General features: G+C 38.8%; 1 protein-coding gene across 1 annotated transcript in view; it reads left to right on the top strand.

The window, feature by feature from the left end:
- The first annotated feature begins 6,197 nt into the window (after nt 1-6,197).
- The window catches only part of eif3ea (eukaryotic translation initiation factor 3, subunit E, a), a 28,303-nt gene continuing 17,734 nt past the window's right edge, over nt 6,198-16,766 (top strand). Inside the window, exons 1-5 of the mRNA XM_041987539.1 lie at nt 6,198-6,336; nt 7,356-7,473; nt 7,710-7,827; nt 9,413-9,455; nt 10,355-10,459. Coding sequence (XP_041843473.1) covers nt 6,247-6,336; nt 7,356-7,473; nt 7,710-7,827; nt 9,413-9,455; nt 10,355-10,459 — 474 coding nt within the window. The 5' untranslated portion in view covers nt 6,198-6,246. The remainder of the gene's footprint in view (nt 6,337-7,355; nt 7,474-7,709; nt 7,828-9,412; nt 9,456-10,354; nt 10,460-16,766) is intronic.

Genomic DNA, 16,766 nt, shown 5'->3' with positions numbered 1-16,766 from the left:
CCTAAAAAAAAGGAGAAAAAAAAAGTAATTCTAGTGTACTATTAAACTGCCCTTGCAAGTACATAACAGTCATTTGTGGTCAGCAACATACAGCGTGATAAGTAGCAGGCTACTTTCATTTTTCTTTTCTGCTCCATATTCATTTTTATGCAATTCTTTGTCAAAGTTTGGGATGGCACAGACTGCAGAGCCTTGGATACATTTTCTCAGAAAATATGAAATGTGCTTTCCAAGCACATCTACCATTTTTCCTGATTCCCCTCAGGACCTTCTGTGATTCCCTCCCTTTGAGTGCTTGCTTACACACTTCTTTCTTACCACATTACTGATTTGTTGATGTGGATCTGTGCAAACTTGCTTACAGAGACATTTCAGAGATTGAATGTCATATCCAGTCCTGCTCACTGCACATATCTTACTGTTACATATTTTTTTGTTGTTCTGTTGTGAAAGTGCAGCAGTGAGAATTTCTGAAGTACACTGATATCTATAACAGCCTGGCATCATCAGTAATGGGCAAGTGCAAGCTCAAAAAAGAATGATAAAATGTCATAATCCCTTTCGGTGATACAGATGATAACACAATGTACTTTTTAAGTTTCACTCAGGCTTAGTAATCTGTTCACTTGTAATTTTCAAGTCTGCACATAGCAGTCAGTTAATATGTGGATTTTCTTTTTTTTTTTTTTTTTTTTTTTAAGCTGGAATATGAAATACCAAAGCAACCACATTAAAGCAATCACACACTGTCCTCTGGGGTACAGGGCTTCCACTGGCTGCCAAGGGACCACTGAGAGCCAGGACCCTGATACTGACCTGCAATAAACACAATGCAGTGGGTATGACTCTTGGGATTTCAGAACAAGAAGGTGAAAGTCCTCTTTCAACAAACTATCCATAACTTTGAGATTCAACTTGATGTTTTCGTGGTGAAAAAAGACTCTTGACATAAAGTGCCTGTTTAACTTGGAGCAGCTCTCTTGTACATAAATGTCACAATGTGGTAAATCGGTTGCAGTCATCTGAAAACACACATTGTGTTACTTGACTGGTGCTTACGTAGGTTTCCGAGCTTTGGAAGCCCCCACTTATGACAAGCAGGACAAGCATATATATAAATATATTTTTCTTTTCAGTCTCCATGTATGAAGAAAAAAGAAAAATTCTAGCAGAAACACTTCATGGAAATTATGTTTTGATTTCTGACAGATGCAATCAGAGTTGGCAATCTCTAAAATGAACAGCTACAGAGCAAAACCTGAGGTAACACTGAGGTGCTGTCTGTGGTTTTGAAATCATTCTTGTTCCATCCAGATTTCTGTTTCATTGGTGTTGTGTGGTGAGTTGTGGAAAATAAAGACAGATGCAATTAGCAGCAAAGTTTGAACACAGCCTTCTACAGTCGGCAGCTCTGTGTTGACTTTGAAATCTGATTATGGCTCCTGTCTGAGAAAGTTGCTTTCACCTTCACACCAACAACTCCACACAGATGACTTCAGCACGCTTCAACTGTGATAGGCTCCCTCTACCTCACTCATATTCTGACAGAGAGGCCCCAAGCGAGAAATTATGGCACATCACGTTAAGGCTTCCTCACTCTATTGCTCTTCTGGTTTTGGTGCCAAGAACAGTATTCAAACTCATGTCAGAGCAGCAACCCACTGGCAATTGATGGCATTTGAACAGCTTAAAGCTGAGGATGTACTGCTCCCCTGAAACCCCGTGTAGTAGCTTGATTGCTTATTGTGGATTGTAGAAGTACATGTTCTATCTAATGCTTTACTTGATCGAATTTAATGGTCAACCACCCATCCTCATTAAATCTGAAAAAGAATTGTGCATTGCAATGTATAAGATTACCACCAACAGACAATAGCACAAATTAATGAAGACAATGATCTCTTCTTTTGGAATGTATAATAAAAACACTAACAAAAAATAATAATATCCAAAGAATTTGCATTTGAGCATTAGCTCATACAACTGTCATGCAAAAAATAGGCTTTGATTCTTCGGAGAGGGTTTAGCTGCACAATTTCGACAACTTTGGTTAAAAGGATTGAATTTTTTTTTCTCAAATGTGTCCAAAAATCACATAATTTCCATCCTAAGCTGCAGCAGCTAAAGGAGTTCATTCATTCCAGAAGCCTCTTTTGTTATGGAGCAACTTAGAATATATTGCACCTCAAAAAACTCTTTCTGGGTTTATTTAGGGACCTCGACTTAGCTGTACAAATCCACACAATAACAGATATTAAAGATACTGAAAATTAACAGGAAGAAGTGCAATTACCCACAATCCCCATAATGTAGAAGAAAGCAACTGTACAACGTATTCTGGAGTTATCAGATTTCTCTTCTGGTAAGAATATCCAAGACCGCTGAACTGAAGATAACACAATGTTCTCTCTAATGTTGTGTTTTCCAAGTAAATTACAGACTAAAATTGAAACTGTGCATAACAAGAAGAGAAAACTTGGGAGCGGAGCTTGTTGAGGAAGGATTAGAGGGGTCAAATATTGATCAACTATGTGACTTCAGTGATATTCCTGATGTGTGAGAACAAGTCATTCCTTGTTTGTGCCATGGACATGTGTTGCACACATGTGCCGCTATGGGTCCTCAAAAGGAATTTGTATTGTTTTCAGCCCCTAGGCCTGGTCGATAACCTCCATCCCACTGCCATCGAGTGGGACAGTGCTGAAGTCAGCACTAGGCGCTGAATCAGGAGTGTGGGCTGCTGATTTATAACCTGACATGCAGTCGGAGTGAGATGATGCATATCTAAAAAGTTTACAGAGGAATAATTGAAATTCATATGAGGTGCTGGGACTCGGAGGAGGGATGCCGGGCTTTGCAGCATTCAGTGCCCAGTCATTTGTCTTCAGATCCTATTGATTTATATTTTGACAGATATTAGCACACAAGGCCAGTGGTGTGTGTCTTTGGCAGTGTCATCTCCTCTCCCTCTCTTGGATTCATTTGTTGACCAAGAAAGCTTTCAGGGAACGGGAGAGCTGAGGTTTTTCATGGAATATTTGGCCCATCACTTCAGCGCCCTTTGAGTTTATCCCATTAAGGCCAAGGAGTATTTTCTGCAAGGCAAACACGTACAATGATGGATAACTGTTGTGCATGCAGAAATGCATTGCTGTGTCTGACAGCATCCCAGTATTGAACCTGGATGTCATGTGTGGTCCAAGCCATCACTGCTGGCAACTGCGTCATCCTACAAAAACACACACATGCTTTGATTTACAGAGTTAGAAATGGTGGATGACTGTTTATATTTACTCCACTTTTATTGGCTTTGCTTAAAGTTTTAAAAAGCCTTTAGCCTAAACGTTTTTTATCCTCCTCGCTGGATGTCGGTTGCTCCTAGGAACAAATGATCCTTCAGTCTTTTGGTTGGGTAAATGGTGAAGCACCTTAGCAGGAGATTAAACAAATCCAGAAACACTTACAGTACACTGTTGAGATGGATTAAATTTATGTTTCAATGGAATAGTTAGCTAACTTTCTGACCAAGAATGACCTGATAAAGATTTATGTTAATTTCGTGAAGTTACAGCTGGTGGCTAACTAGCTTAGCATACCTAGCTGAACCTGTTTCTATAACAAAACCATCTGCTATCACTACTTAGTACCAGTTTGTATCTTCTTTTGCTTAATTCTTGTTAACATAAAGTTTAAAAACATGAATTTAGATTATTAAGATTATTTGATTCAAGGAGCATTAAGTTAAAAAATATCATCACTTGATGCTTTTAATTGTTCTATGTTTTTAGAAGTGTATGAACAAGAACAGGTATAAACTAATCTGAGCTAGACAGCTTATCCCATTACTGTCAGATGTGTCGCTGATGTGGAAGAACCTGAAAGTACAACACCACTGATAGGCTAAATATATAACTAATTCACATTTAACTAAATGGGGACTGCTCTCAAGCACTTTGAGCTGATTCTGCAAAGAAGAATATTACCACAGCTGCTCAGTGTACTGGAAAACACTGTATCTTCCACATTAGCATTGTGATAAAACAATGAATTGTGCTGAGGCAGGATTAGCATGCATGTGTTTTAGGCCTCAAAGGTTTTTTTTCTTATTCACATGAAATGGGGAAACAATTTGTGCTGCCACATTTAATTGAGGGTTTGGTGCTTCGATTTACTGGCATAATTTGTGTTGAAAAGCTGAGAATAGTAAAACTTTTTTTAAACAGCAGCTAAGATCCCCGTCAATCAAATAGTAAGTCTGGTCTTTGACTGAGTAAAAGAAGTGTTACTTCTGTGTAATTATTGATTGCAACAAAGAACAATAAAGGAGGTCACTCTTGCCTATAGCAATAAACCTACTATGACTTTTCTACAATGACTAAAGACTTATTGGTTCTTTTTGCTGCTAAATAATTAACATTTTGCGATCAATAAAGTGTCATTGAATTAGTTATTTAAATTCAGTTTATTAGAATCCCTTAAAATTGTCAGATTCTCTTATCAAAGTCCCTGTACCTGACCATTTTCACAATAATTAGATTCATTCATTTGTTTATCTATTTATTTTATTTTGCAGAGCCCTGTAATGCTGATCTGTGACTCATTCATGATGAATCCTGTTCAGAGCTTGACCCTAAAACATTATTGAAGCAGTATGGGATCATTGTAAGCAGAGAAAGGAACAAAATACAGCCAACATCTGAAGAGGAGCTTAGGGATGTCCTTCCTGCAGTTGACTTAAAGAAATGGCAAGAACATTTGTCTAAGAGGGCTCAGACTGTGTTGAAGAATAAAAAAATTCATACCAAATATTCAAAATTGTTAGAATTGTAAAAAAAAAATGTTTTACCTTATTGCATATGCATATTGCAACACAGAAGGTATTGTACTGTAATATTATAAAGGTAACTTAGTGGCAGCCAAACTGGCTGCAGCATTCAATTCTTTAAATTAAATAAATGAATGATCCAATAGTCACAAAGACAAATTATCCTTGCAAATGATTGCATAGGTGCCTTATTTCACTGCAAATGAAGCAGGAGACAAAAAAATTGTTTCAACAGATAAAACTTTTTTTTTTATTTTTATTTTTTATTGCAGCTGCTGCTAAGTAAAAGCCTGCTGTCAGAAGCACCCAGTAAAACACCAACAGGCCATGGTGAGTGGTGTCTGTTTATGACTCATTTCTACCTGCCTTCACCCTGCACAGAGCAGTTAGAGTGGAGAGAGAGAGGCTAGCACTACAAGGGGAGAATTGTTTGGGGACACAACACAGCGCAGTGTGGCTGTTGAGAAAACACGGTAGCAGAGAAACCTATTAGAGATGGGCCATTTAGTGGCTGACATTGGCAGATGTCAGTGGGGTATGTTCAACACATGGTCACCTTTATGTGGCAGCTCCTAAAATGAGGGAAAACATGATGCTCAGTGAAGACATTCCAGTCTTTTGGAAAACTCACATGACTGGAAATGATCTGGATGTTTTCATTCAGATTACAGAAGAGTTGTGTGTTTGTGTGCGTGTGTGTGTGTCTGTGTGTGTGTGTATGTGTGTGTGTGTGTGTGTGTGTGTGTGTTGGGGGGGTTTATTGTGACTATATTTTCCCTCAAATGGTTTCAGCCTCATAAAGAAGTCCCACACAGGCTTTTAGGAGAAATATCGGCGGTGTCTGGAGGAAAGCCTGTGTTTTCATATTCAACAAAATGTTCACTTGGATGCCTCTTTATAAATGAAATGTTTCACTTCATCATGACCGCAGAGAAATTACATAAATTCTGAAAGGTTTACAAGTTAGAAAAACCAGTGAAGTAGATAAATCCACACTTTATATTCACAAGTAGATATATCCACACTTTCCAACATGACCTACGACAGTGAAAGAAAAGGTAAAAGATATTTGTGAAAAATATATACGAAAAGTCTTTTTCTCTACAACAGGGACTCAGGATCTGTGTTAATTGATTTCTAGAAAAAAAATGGTTGATTATAGACTGTGCATGTCCCACAAAATAATGTTACTCTTTTTTCTTTTAACTGCTAATAACTGTGTTTAAATGTCAACTTTTGAATGTTTAAATTAAAAAATTGGCAGTCATTATAATATAAAAAATTGCTGACCCATAAAGCAAAGTGTTCACCGCCTCTTTTCTTCTTCGTCCTCTTATTGGGGATGCTGAGGTTGTCAGTGATTGGTCAGTTCCTCTATACGCAGCGGTATCATACATCCCCTTCCTTTCCCCGGAGCAAAGATGGCGGAGTACGACCTCACCACTAAAATAGCTCACTTTTTAGACCGTCATCTCGTTTTTCCTCTGCTGGAGTTCCTGTCTGTTAAAGAGGTACGGAGAATATCAACACATCAACACTTTGTCACATTTTCCCGCAATTTTCAGCGAACAAAATGTAGGTTTTTACACAGGCAAGCTGAAGCACGCGGAGGAATTGGCCACATTTTCTTCCCAGGTGTAAAGTAGCGCGGTTTAACCGGAAATCAGGAAACCTGCAGTCAAAATAAAATCAAGGAGAAACTTTACTCAACGATGCGGAAATACAGGGACAAAACATATATGAATTAAGAAAACCAGTATTTAACTATACGTGTGTATTTTTATATAAATGCACTCAACACCCTAAATTAGTTTAACCCTAAAGAGTTAATTCAAAATTTGAAGGGACAATATGGGAAGTTTAACTCAGTCAGAATTAGCTTAACGGTTGAATATCAGAGGTTTAGCTGTTGTAGTACTTCCGTACAGTTTAACATCGTTCGTTTTAACCACGTTATCGCCACTATGCCGCTGGGTGCAAAAAGCCATCATAAAGACACTATTAGGCTGGAAAATATTTGCCCCTTTCTCTTCCCACAGTTCAATCTGACGGATAACTTACATTAACTTTAAAAATGTTATTCCTCTGTTTAATTTAGCTAACCTTGGAGTTCATTTGGATTTAAATAGCGTAAATTACTTTTTCCGTTTGCATAGTAACGGTGGGTTAACAACATGCTCTGTAACCTTCATATTATTATACATAAATACTGTAGTAGTTTCAGGACTGGTGTTTTGTAAGCTTCAAACTCTTATCCTTTTTTTCCCGCAATACTTACATTTAAAAAGAGTATATGCAGAGGGATGCAAATTTTGATAGCCGTAGCAGAGACAAATTAAGTTTTGGTTGGTTAAGTTGGTTCATATGGTTCCATGTGAGGGGCTAGGGCAGATATTAAGACCAGAAATGGTTGAAAGCATGTTGTAGGTTTATTAACAAGGTAATGTGCTGTAATTTAATATAAATATTAAACTAGAAATGTAAATGTGTTGGAATTTTGGCAGTTTTTTCTATTTGCTTTCCTTTTTAGATTTACAATGAACAAGAGCTCCTTCATGGAAAACTGGATCTTCTCAGTGACACAAACATGGTGGACTTTGCCATGGATGTGTACAGAAGCCTTTTTCCTGACAAGGAAATTCCCCATAGTAAGTGTTTCTTTCTGTACACATATAGTTCATTCCTGCTTCTCCAGAGTTAACATACAAAATACAGTTATTGCTTGATAGACATCATAAAAGGCTACCACTGCACACAGCTCACTCCATTCAGAATTGATTTAGCAGTAAATCTAGTTTTACAGCGTTTTCAGTACAGTGATCATGACTGTGTACATGCTGGTTTATGATGTTGCTGTAACTATATCTTTTTCCTTCTTTGGCAGCTCTCAGGGAGAAGAGGACAGAAGTCGTGGCCCAGCTAAAGCAGCTGCAGTCAGAGACAGAGCCCATTGTGAAGATGTTTGAGGACCCAGAGACGACGAGGCAGATGCAGTCTACCAGGTTTTATCTGATAATTTTATTTCATATAATTAATTTGCATCGTTCTTGGGTTTGTGTTAATTCTGATATTTAAGAAAATCCTTTGGTAAACCTTTAATATGGGTGTAATTTGGTGCATCTTGAATGAGAGATGTATTTCAGGGTTTTTGCTGGGCAAGGGAAAACAATGGCAAAGGAAAGTTCTTATTCATGACTCATATTTGTTCCTCTGTCATCCAAATAGTTTGACAATGTTCAATTTGAACATTTTGTTTGGTTTTCAGTGAGAAAATGTTCAGTCAGAAGTTGTTTTTGCATTCTTGTGCTTTTTCAGTTTGTTTGTGAACTGAATACATTTATTTGTTGTTACCACAGATTTGCTGTTGGTTGAGATTTGAAGCCTGATAGGACAAGATTTACTAAGCTTTTGTTTATTTTTTGTTTGATTGCTATCACTGCGGAGTACTCAAAAAAATTCTTTTGGATTAGGAGTCATCTGTCAGTCACATTATCACTTTTTCTTTCTTCATACCACTGGATTTATGAAACAATAGGAGACTCATCTGGTGTCAATGATGAGCCATCTCTAAAGCCAAAAGACATTCTGCAGCTTTATTCTGCCATTACTGTCTAAATTATGCTTGATACCGCTGCTTGTTTTGTTCATTTTGTCTAAATTTCAGGATCATCTTGTTCTAGAAATAGGAAATCTGAACCCCAGTCCTTTAATTAATCCACACACTATATGCCCTCCACAGATCCAGAAGATATTTTACTGAATAATAAATTGGATCAGATGGATTGTGATCACCATAAGGATGATCTGTTGTTAATGTCCTATTTGTTTAGATTTGCTAAAAGAATGAAAATGTCTTGTGGGGTTACAAGTAAACATGGCTCTATCATTGTTCCAGGTCTTTGTGAAATGATATATGTGCAGTGGCTGATGCACTAATAAATTTTCAGAATCTGTCTTCCTGCTATAACAGCAGGCTAACATTCCACACTTAAGGGAAAGCAACATGGGAGCTTCTAGAAACCGCCCATATTTAACCTCTAAGCAGAGACAACTTGGCTTGAAGCAGTGAAGAATCCTACTTCAGCCTGAGAGAAATTCAGTTAAAACACAACACGTACATGCCAGCGAATGCACACTCACTCTTTCCCTTTATAAAACCGAATTTATCCTAGAAACACGCATAGTTTCAGTGTGGTGTCCACATAAATAGATTTTTGGTCAAAGGCAAAGTAGTAAAATGCATTTGGGATACAATAGTTAAGAAGAGCCAGTGCATTCCTTTATTTCAACAAACCCATAGAGACATGGAGGCTTTGCTGTGAAATCAGTCTCCCCTGTGTTCATCAGGCATAATTTGTCAGACATGGCTCTCTCAAATATGTTGTAGCCAAACCAAATGTAATAAACAGCCCATCACATTTTTTAAAAGTGAAATGGTCCTCATTGAAGTATGGTTCTTTTTTTTGGACCAGAATTGAAAAAGTTTACCTGAATCAGGTTCTAAACACAGCCAGACTCAAGTTAAAGGGTAAGGGTTAAATGCCTCCTAACAACAAAAACTGATTTTTTATTTTTTTTCCCTTCCAGAGATGGACGAATGCTGTTCGACTATTTGGCAGAAAAGCATAACGTAAGTTGGCTTGATATGCTGACATCTCACTTCTGTACTGTGTTTCCCATGCCTCTTGTGTGAACCCACGGTTTTTTCAGGGGGGGCAAAGTGGGACGGACAGGCCGAGGATGGAAAAGCAGAATTACTTCCCAAAACCCTTAACTCATTTTCGGGGTTTGTATGGCTTGCACAAATTCTGTGGACATTTACATTCTGTGGTGAATTGTTAAGAATAAACGGAATAGCTCGGGACTCGTGGATAGAGCCGCAAGAATGCCGGAGGTTCTATATTTACCATGATGTTTGGCTTCTTGCCCTCCCCTTCATTTGTCCCGTCCCACTCCAGTATCCTGCTGACCTGCAGGCTGTCCTCAAGTGTACCTCCACATAGCCAAGACACTGGGTCCCTCAGAGACTGGTGCAGAAAAGGCTTTATTTTTGGTTTTGTTAAAATTTGTGTGAATGGCCTGACGTCAGGGCTCGCTGTTCGGACATACTCCAGATGAAAAAGAACAATTAAACATTGGTAGACAAGGTTTAAAAAGACAACCCTGTATTTAAATACTCATTCCTTTTGTTTTCTGTGACCTTCTGGGTGGTTTTATAACAAAATTTACATATTCCTCGCCATTTGGCAAAAAGTAAAAAACACCACTGATACAACATGTACTGCAGTGATTACGCTATGTTCACTTTTAAGAATATGGCTACATATGGAATATGTTATAGTGACAAATATGAGATAAAAAATGCAACTTAGTTAATGCAACTTAAGTTTGCAATGCCCCACACCTGCACACAGTTACAAAGCAAGCACAGTGTTCACATTGAAGATATTCTCAGGTGTTGTTTTATTTGGTCTCACAACAGTTTGTTGTCTCTGAAATTTAAAATGTCCTCTTGTATTTCTTATGAAGTTTCGTCAAGAATACTTGGACACGCTGTACCGATATGCCAAGTTCCAGTACGAGTGTGGAAACTACTCTGGAGCTGCAGAGTATCTCTACTTCTTCCGTGTCCTGGTAAGCTTTCAGTCTGTCATGCACATTCAGCACTGCTATTTTTGAGTTAACTCCTGTCATTTTTTTCTTAGCTGATAACTACACCCTTCACCTTGTTTTACAGAGTCTTAGCTCTATATTGATACCCCATTTTTTTGGTAGGAAGTTTATATACACACATCATAAGCATAAGAAGCAGTTTTGTGTATTAAAGCTGTCCTTCTTTTGTGGACAAGTTGATCTTAGAACCGGAATCTTTGATACTAGAAACTAAACAAAATTTTGTGTTGATTTCCTGATATATCAACACATTAAAGTGATACATGCAGGGTAAAAATTTAAAGACATACATAGATTTTAAGTAGTTCTGGAAGTTACAAAATGCCTTAAATTAATAAGGAACAGAATGTCCCACCATAACGTTCATGATTGGTCTGCAGCTGGCATCTTTTCTGTGCTGAGTTAGAAGGGGTTTGTTTGACAGCACTCATTGTACTGACCAACATTATGTATAATTTCTGGACAAATAAAATTTCTAAGATCATCAGTTCAAACAGTTATGCATACATATGGGTTTAGACAAAGACCCAGTCAGTCATTGTCTAGTCCTTTATTTACATAACCCAATCTGTCATTATGTGCAGAAATTGTGCTCAAGCAGTACCAAGCTTTTCAGCTGACCACAGAGATTTAAAAAAAAGATTAGAGAAAACACAGTCCTTTTGGCCACTGGGGTATGGTAGGAGGATAACCTGGGGAAACAAACCCACAGAATACTGTGCCAACTGTAAAGCATGGTGGTGGTAGTAGCATGTTATGGAGCCTTATTTATTTTTTATTTATATTTTCTGCTGAAGAATAACCTAGTAGGGCTGGGCAATTAATCAAATTTTAATCGCAATTACGATCTGGGTTTTGAACGATCATAAAAATGAAATGGTCCGATTATTTTTTTGTCCTTTGATTTGTGCTGTTTTCAAATCGAGCGCAGCTGTCATTGCAGCGCTTTGCTGCAGACTCCTCCCACAGCCCCAACCGCTTTAGTTTTACTCAGAACGAGTTGCAGACACCTGGACACACGGGAGGCGGCGTCGCTCCTTCTCCATCATTTTCTATGTAAACTTGCGCGAGGAAGCTAAAATCGCTGCCCTCCTCCAGCCAAGCGACAGGCGACAGTCATGCATGTAAAATGTTGCGTTCGTGCACGCAGACGTGCACACGGGGGCTTGCGACGCAACACAAAAAAATAGAAAAATGTTCAATTTTTGTGAGTCGCAACTCAATAATCCACCAGCTCCCAGAGTCACAGAGAGACAAACGTTATAAACAAACAAAACTTTTTTCTCTATTAACACAGTGAACAATCCGGGATTTAAGAAACTCATCAACACGTTGGACAAACGGTATCACTGCCAGCTCACCACCATTTTAGTGGACGGTCTCTTTCTTCCCTGTATGATGAGTGTAGTGAGGGTGTTGTGAAAGACGTGGGGACAGTCCGATGTTTCCCCACCGCTATGGACCTGTGGTAAAGCCGCACCAGAGCCGTATAGAAATGTCGCGCTACATTTTATTGATGCGGATTTCAACGTGAAAACGAAATGTCTCCAGACTATTTTTTCCAGATCACACCAGGCGGAACATAGCTGCTGGTCTGAGACAAACAATAGCTATGGGGACCTGGACCCCAAACCTCTTATCTATAATTGTGTTAAATAATCGAGATCTTAATTTCAATCAAAATAATCGTGATTATCATTTTTCCCATAATCGAGCAGCCCTATAACCTAGTAGCTTGTAAGAAGTGGATTGAGTGACGAAGGAGGGATTCTACAGCGGATTATGAACTAAGAACTTAAAAACTTGGACCTGTACAGTGTTGTGTGATTTATCCAAAATTCCCATCCTCATCTCAAATGTGTGCATTATGCCTGAAATATTGGTCCTTGCAAGAAAAAACACTTTTAACCAGGGCTGGGTTTAAAAAAATCAATTAATAGATTTTAATCGATTCATATTAAATGAATTGATATTGGATTCATCTAACTTGATGATCGATTTTTTTATGTCCTTTTTTCGTGACCCTAACACGACCCTACTCTGGTGTGACTTACAGAGGCTCAGCGAGATCTAAGCATATACAGACACAACTGGTTTCCTGTGTTGGCTCGGTCCAAAATCAGCTTCTCTTGCCAAGATATTGTCACTTTCAGATGTTTCTATTCACCAGGGTGGATTACATTCACCTGTAAAGTATTATGCAGCGTATTACTGACCTGGGGCACTGCCATGTTCCAAAATAGGAAGTGATGTCACCACGCACTTATGTACTTTGAAATAAATTGTACATGGTCATTTACACACACACACACATGCGCGCACACACAGGTTTCGTAAGAGCACATCAACCAGCTGAAAATAAAAAAAAGTTAGTTTTCTAAATTCTCTCAAGCAGGTGAAGATGGAAGCATCTTGCTTCAGCGAGGAGCAGATGGAGTATTTCTCCCTCCACGGTGTTACGTCGATAGCGTCATGGTCGTCACGGCAACGGGCACAGCTGAACAAGCTGTGCCTGTTGCTCATTTTTACTGTATTGCATCAACAGAATGAGCCAATGCTACAAATATTTACTGTTAACTGAGCTTCCCTGGGTAAAGTTCATATGTCCAATGGTCAGTGAATGTAGCATGTAATGTACTTCTTTACAATGTTCTAAATCATCTCTACAATTTTCTAAATCATAACTCAGAATTCATATATCATCATCTCACCAACTGTCTCCATGGTGAAATTTTCTGTGATGAAACCACCAGATGTGACAGCTGAAGTTAAACAGCCAACATTGATGAAGAAACTCTGATAAAATTGATGATCTAGATAAAAACACATCTTTTCTTTCATCATTGCAGTGTGAGTGTTTGTGCAGCAGTGATAAAAGTCCTACAGCAGCATCACCCAAAGTAAAAACTGTTGGTAAACTAGATCGGCTGTTTGTTTTACTACTTTTTCTTTACATTTTTACATTATATGATCACTTTAGTTGTAATAATCAGTTCAGTTCAGACCTAAAAAAAAAAGGTCTCATTTGTGCCCCCCCTTTTCTGGTCAGTGCTTCTGCCTGGCCCCCCATCAGAACGTTTCTAGACCCGCCCCTGCATAGCTGAAGTATAAACCCCATCTACCACCAGCCAACTACTGTGTAAAAGAAAGGTCCTGCCAAAAACAATACTTTTGGGTAAATATGTGATAGTGTGAACCATGAATCGCTAGTTTCCTCCTTCTCAGCTGAATAATAAAAAAACACGACAAGAGAGAAAAGCCGATCAGCTGATCTCAGACAGCCGTCATGATTAACGGAACAACTTGAGGAAAGAAGCAGCATCTGATTACTCCCAGATAACTGATTTTGATTGTCAAGTAAATGCAATCAGTGTTTTTATAAACATAGTTATCTGAGAATGTCTTTAATATTCAAGAAAAAATAGGTTGTGTTACACAATTAGCTGTAAATGAATCGTTACTGAATCCCATTGAATCAAAATTGAATGAAAATTGGCTGTTGTGAATTGATTCAGGAAATTAGTGACGATACCCAGTCCTACTTTTAACTCAACTATGCACATTCTGTCAAGATAATTGGTCCAGTATCTTGCCAAATTTCTGCAGGAAACATCTTTCTTTCGTGGGAGGGAAAAAGAGCACTTGGAAGTAATTGAATTTGAAAAGCTTGCGTCGTAGCCTCTTCCTTTCATGTTCTCTGAGTAAGGAGGACACTGCTGGAGGACTCGAGTAGTGTTTAGCAGGCAGCTGCATAATCTGTCTGTAGTGTCCTCATGGGGTGGGCCTAACCAGACAGCTTATTGATTTTTAGAGCTGTGGTCACAGAGTCCACACAGAGAGGGGGTTTCAGCCTATTTCAAGGTGTTTCTGAGAGAGTGTATGCTAATTATCAGGAGACAAAATTTACAAAATATGTTCCCTGTTAATAACTGTCATCATCAGACTGCTTTTTCCCTAATATGAAATTATGGGGTTTTCCAAAGGAATACTTTAAGTAACTTCAACCCAAGTCTGTGTATTGAAAGGAACAGTTCAGAATGGACATGGTGTTCTTTTTAGTGCCTATGTGCCCTCTTGATTCCTTCTGCCTGGTTTCTGACAAACAGCTTTTCTGTCCTTTAGATAACTAAAAGGTAATAAGTCAGTAAAGGAGGCTGGCTGCAACTTGACTTCACTGTTAAGCTTCTACTCTTCGCTTCAGGAAATCATACACAGCGAACAGGTGGCTCAGCGTTGCATCAGTGTGCATTCAAAGAGCAAAGTGCTTGAAACCGACTGTGTGAAAAGAGCTACTGTTGAGGTTTTACACCAAAGGAAGCATACTGGAAACGACTTAAAACAAGCTGATAAAACCCTTTCTCATTGCCAATATTAGCGTGACTCCGGTGTTCTAGAGGCTATGATTTATTCAAAACTAGTTGAGAACCTACCTCAAACTCCTATGGAACAAACCTGCAACTACAACATGAAGGGAAGGTGTTAAACTAGATCCTGGGGGCAGACCCGTTGACACCCATCTTTGCCTTTTGAATTGTGTAAACTGAATAGACAAAACTATGAGCTTTATTGCACACATAATCTGAATGCAGACAGAATTTTCTCATTTTTGGGCCTCATACAGGCTATGAGGACACATAACTGTTAAAAAACTTTTAGAAAAGGAATTTTGCATAATATGGGATCTTAAATAAAGGAGTTTCTAACCACTGATCACAGGGGTTATGAGAGGTTTTCGTTGCACAGAGATTGCTATTTCCTACTCTGAAACAAGCGTTTTGGTCTTTCAGGTTTAGTATCTCCATGATTGCAGGAAATCTTTTGTTGACCTCATTTACAGCAAAGATGTAGCTCTGCTGTGACGCCTTTAATTTTATCTCACATCAAGTATTAGTAAGTTCAGCTCAGCTAAAGATCCTTTTAATGATCAGTGGAACCAGCCTGCATTGTTGGTGGTTTCCAAGTGTCATTCACTTGTCTGCTAACTTTGGTTTGACTTTGGCTCAGTGTCTAGCTTTGTGGAGAAGCGAACAGTCTTGCCAAAGCCAGCACTGAGAAAATGGGCAACAATAAGATCAACATTTTTCTATTCATGAGTGGGGGAAAATAACTTTTAAGACCTTCTTTTGCTTTTATTGTAATATTCATTTAAGACTGCACTGCTTTGTCCCTTGTTTTTTTCCTGTCATTTACTCATCATGCACATTTCTGAAGTGTACCCTCCTGAAAAACTTGGCAGTGGCTATGAACAGTGATGAGTCTTTTCCCCTACAAACAACCCTCTTAACCCAAAGCATCTGAGTAGAGGACATGCATCCACAGTGACAAGTAATCTGTGCAAGGGAGGATAAAGGCATCCAAGAAAGGTCTTTATGACCTTGCAATATACATGTCTCACTGGTCCATTATTATCATTATTTATGGCTTTGCAACTCATTCGATATGAACCAAATTAGCTCTAATTGAGGAGAGTTGTTCAAAGTTTGACATAGACTTTAAATTTTTTTGTTACCCCTCAGATTTTTAAACCCTTCATGTTGAGTTTAAGCCAGATCAGACTCTGCAACTATATGTGTGTTGCTTACTTTTGACAATGCAGGAGGCTTTTTTTTTGGGGGGGGGGTTAGAAATGGATTTCATTAGATGGAGTCTGTGTACTGATCTCCCCCTCCTTTCTGTTCAGTGTTTTTGTGGACCTCCCATCCTCACAAGCCCCTTGTCTGTCTCTCCCTCCCCCGTATGGGAGAAGTGAGGCTCCATAAAGTCATTTAACGTGGGAAACCCAGTCAATTAAACGAAGGAAGCCAGCCTTGCAAAATCCATGCCTCAGGTCTTGTTACAGTGTGGCCTCGCCCGAAAAGAGCAACTTATTCATATCATCACTTAATGCAGGGATTGAATGTTAAGAATAAAGATAGAGTATCCCGACGGATCCCCAGCACAGTAAATTTATTGTTGCTGGTCAGTCAGTGAAAATGTGCCCATTTCACAAACCAGTGGAAACTTAAGGTAACTGCTGGAAAAACCCAGGTATTGAAACTTTTCTAGCGTGGCCACTAGTGAAAGCCAGACTCTGTGTGTAGAAAGCTGCCATAATGACCTGGAGGTCAGCCAAATGTAGCAGGCAGGGACTTCCAAGAGAGAAAAAAAAGGAAACAAAACAAAACACAGACGGAGCGTTGACCTTTACACCAGCAGCACAGCCAGTTTCTTCTCTCCGAGTTACAATTCTGAGCTTTCTTCTAACTTCTGCAAAAAAATCATTAAAGAT

This window comes from Melanotaenia boesemani, chromosome 6 (assembly GCF_017639745.1).
Source record: "Melanotaenia boesemani isolate fMelBoe1 chromosome 6, fMelBoe1.pri, whole genome shotgun sequence".
NCBI lineage: Eukaryota > Metazoa > Chordata > Actinopteri > Atheriniformes > Melanotaeniidae > Melanotaenia > Melanotaenia boesemani.
This window is presented reverse-complemented; position numbering and strand designations above follow the sequence as displayed.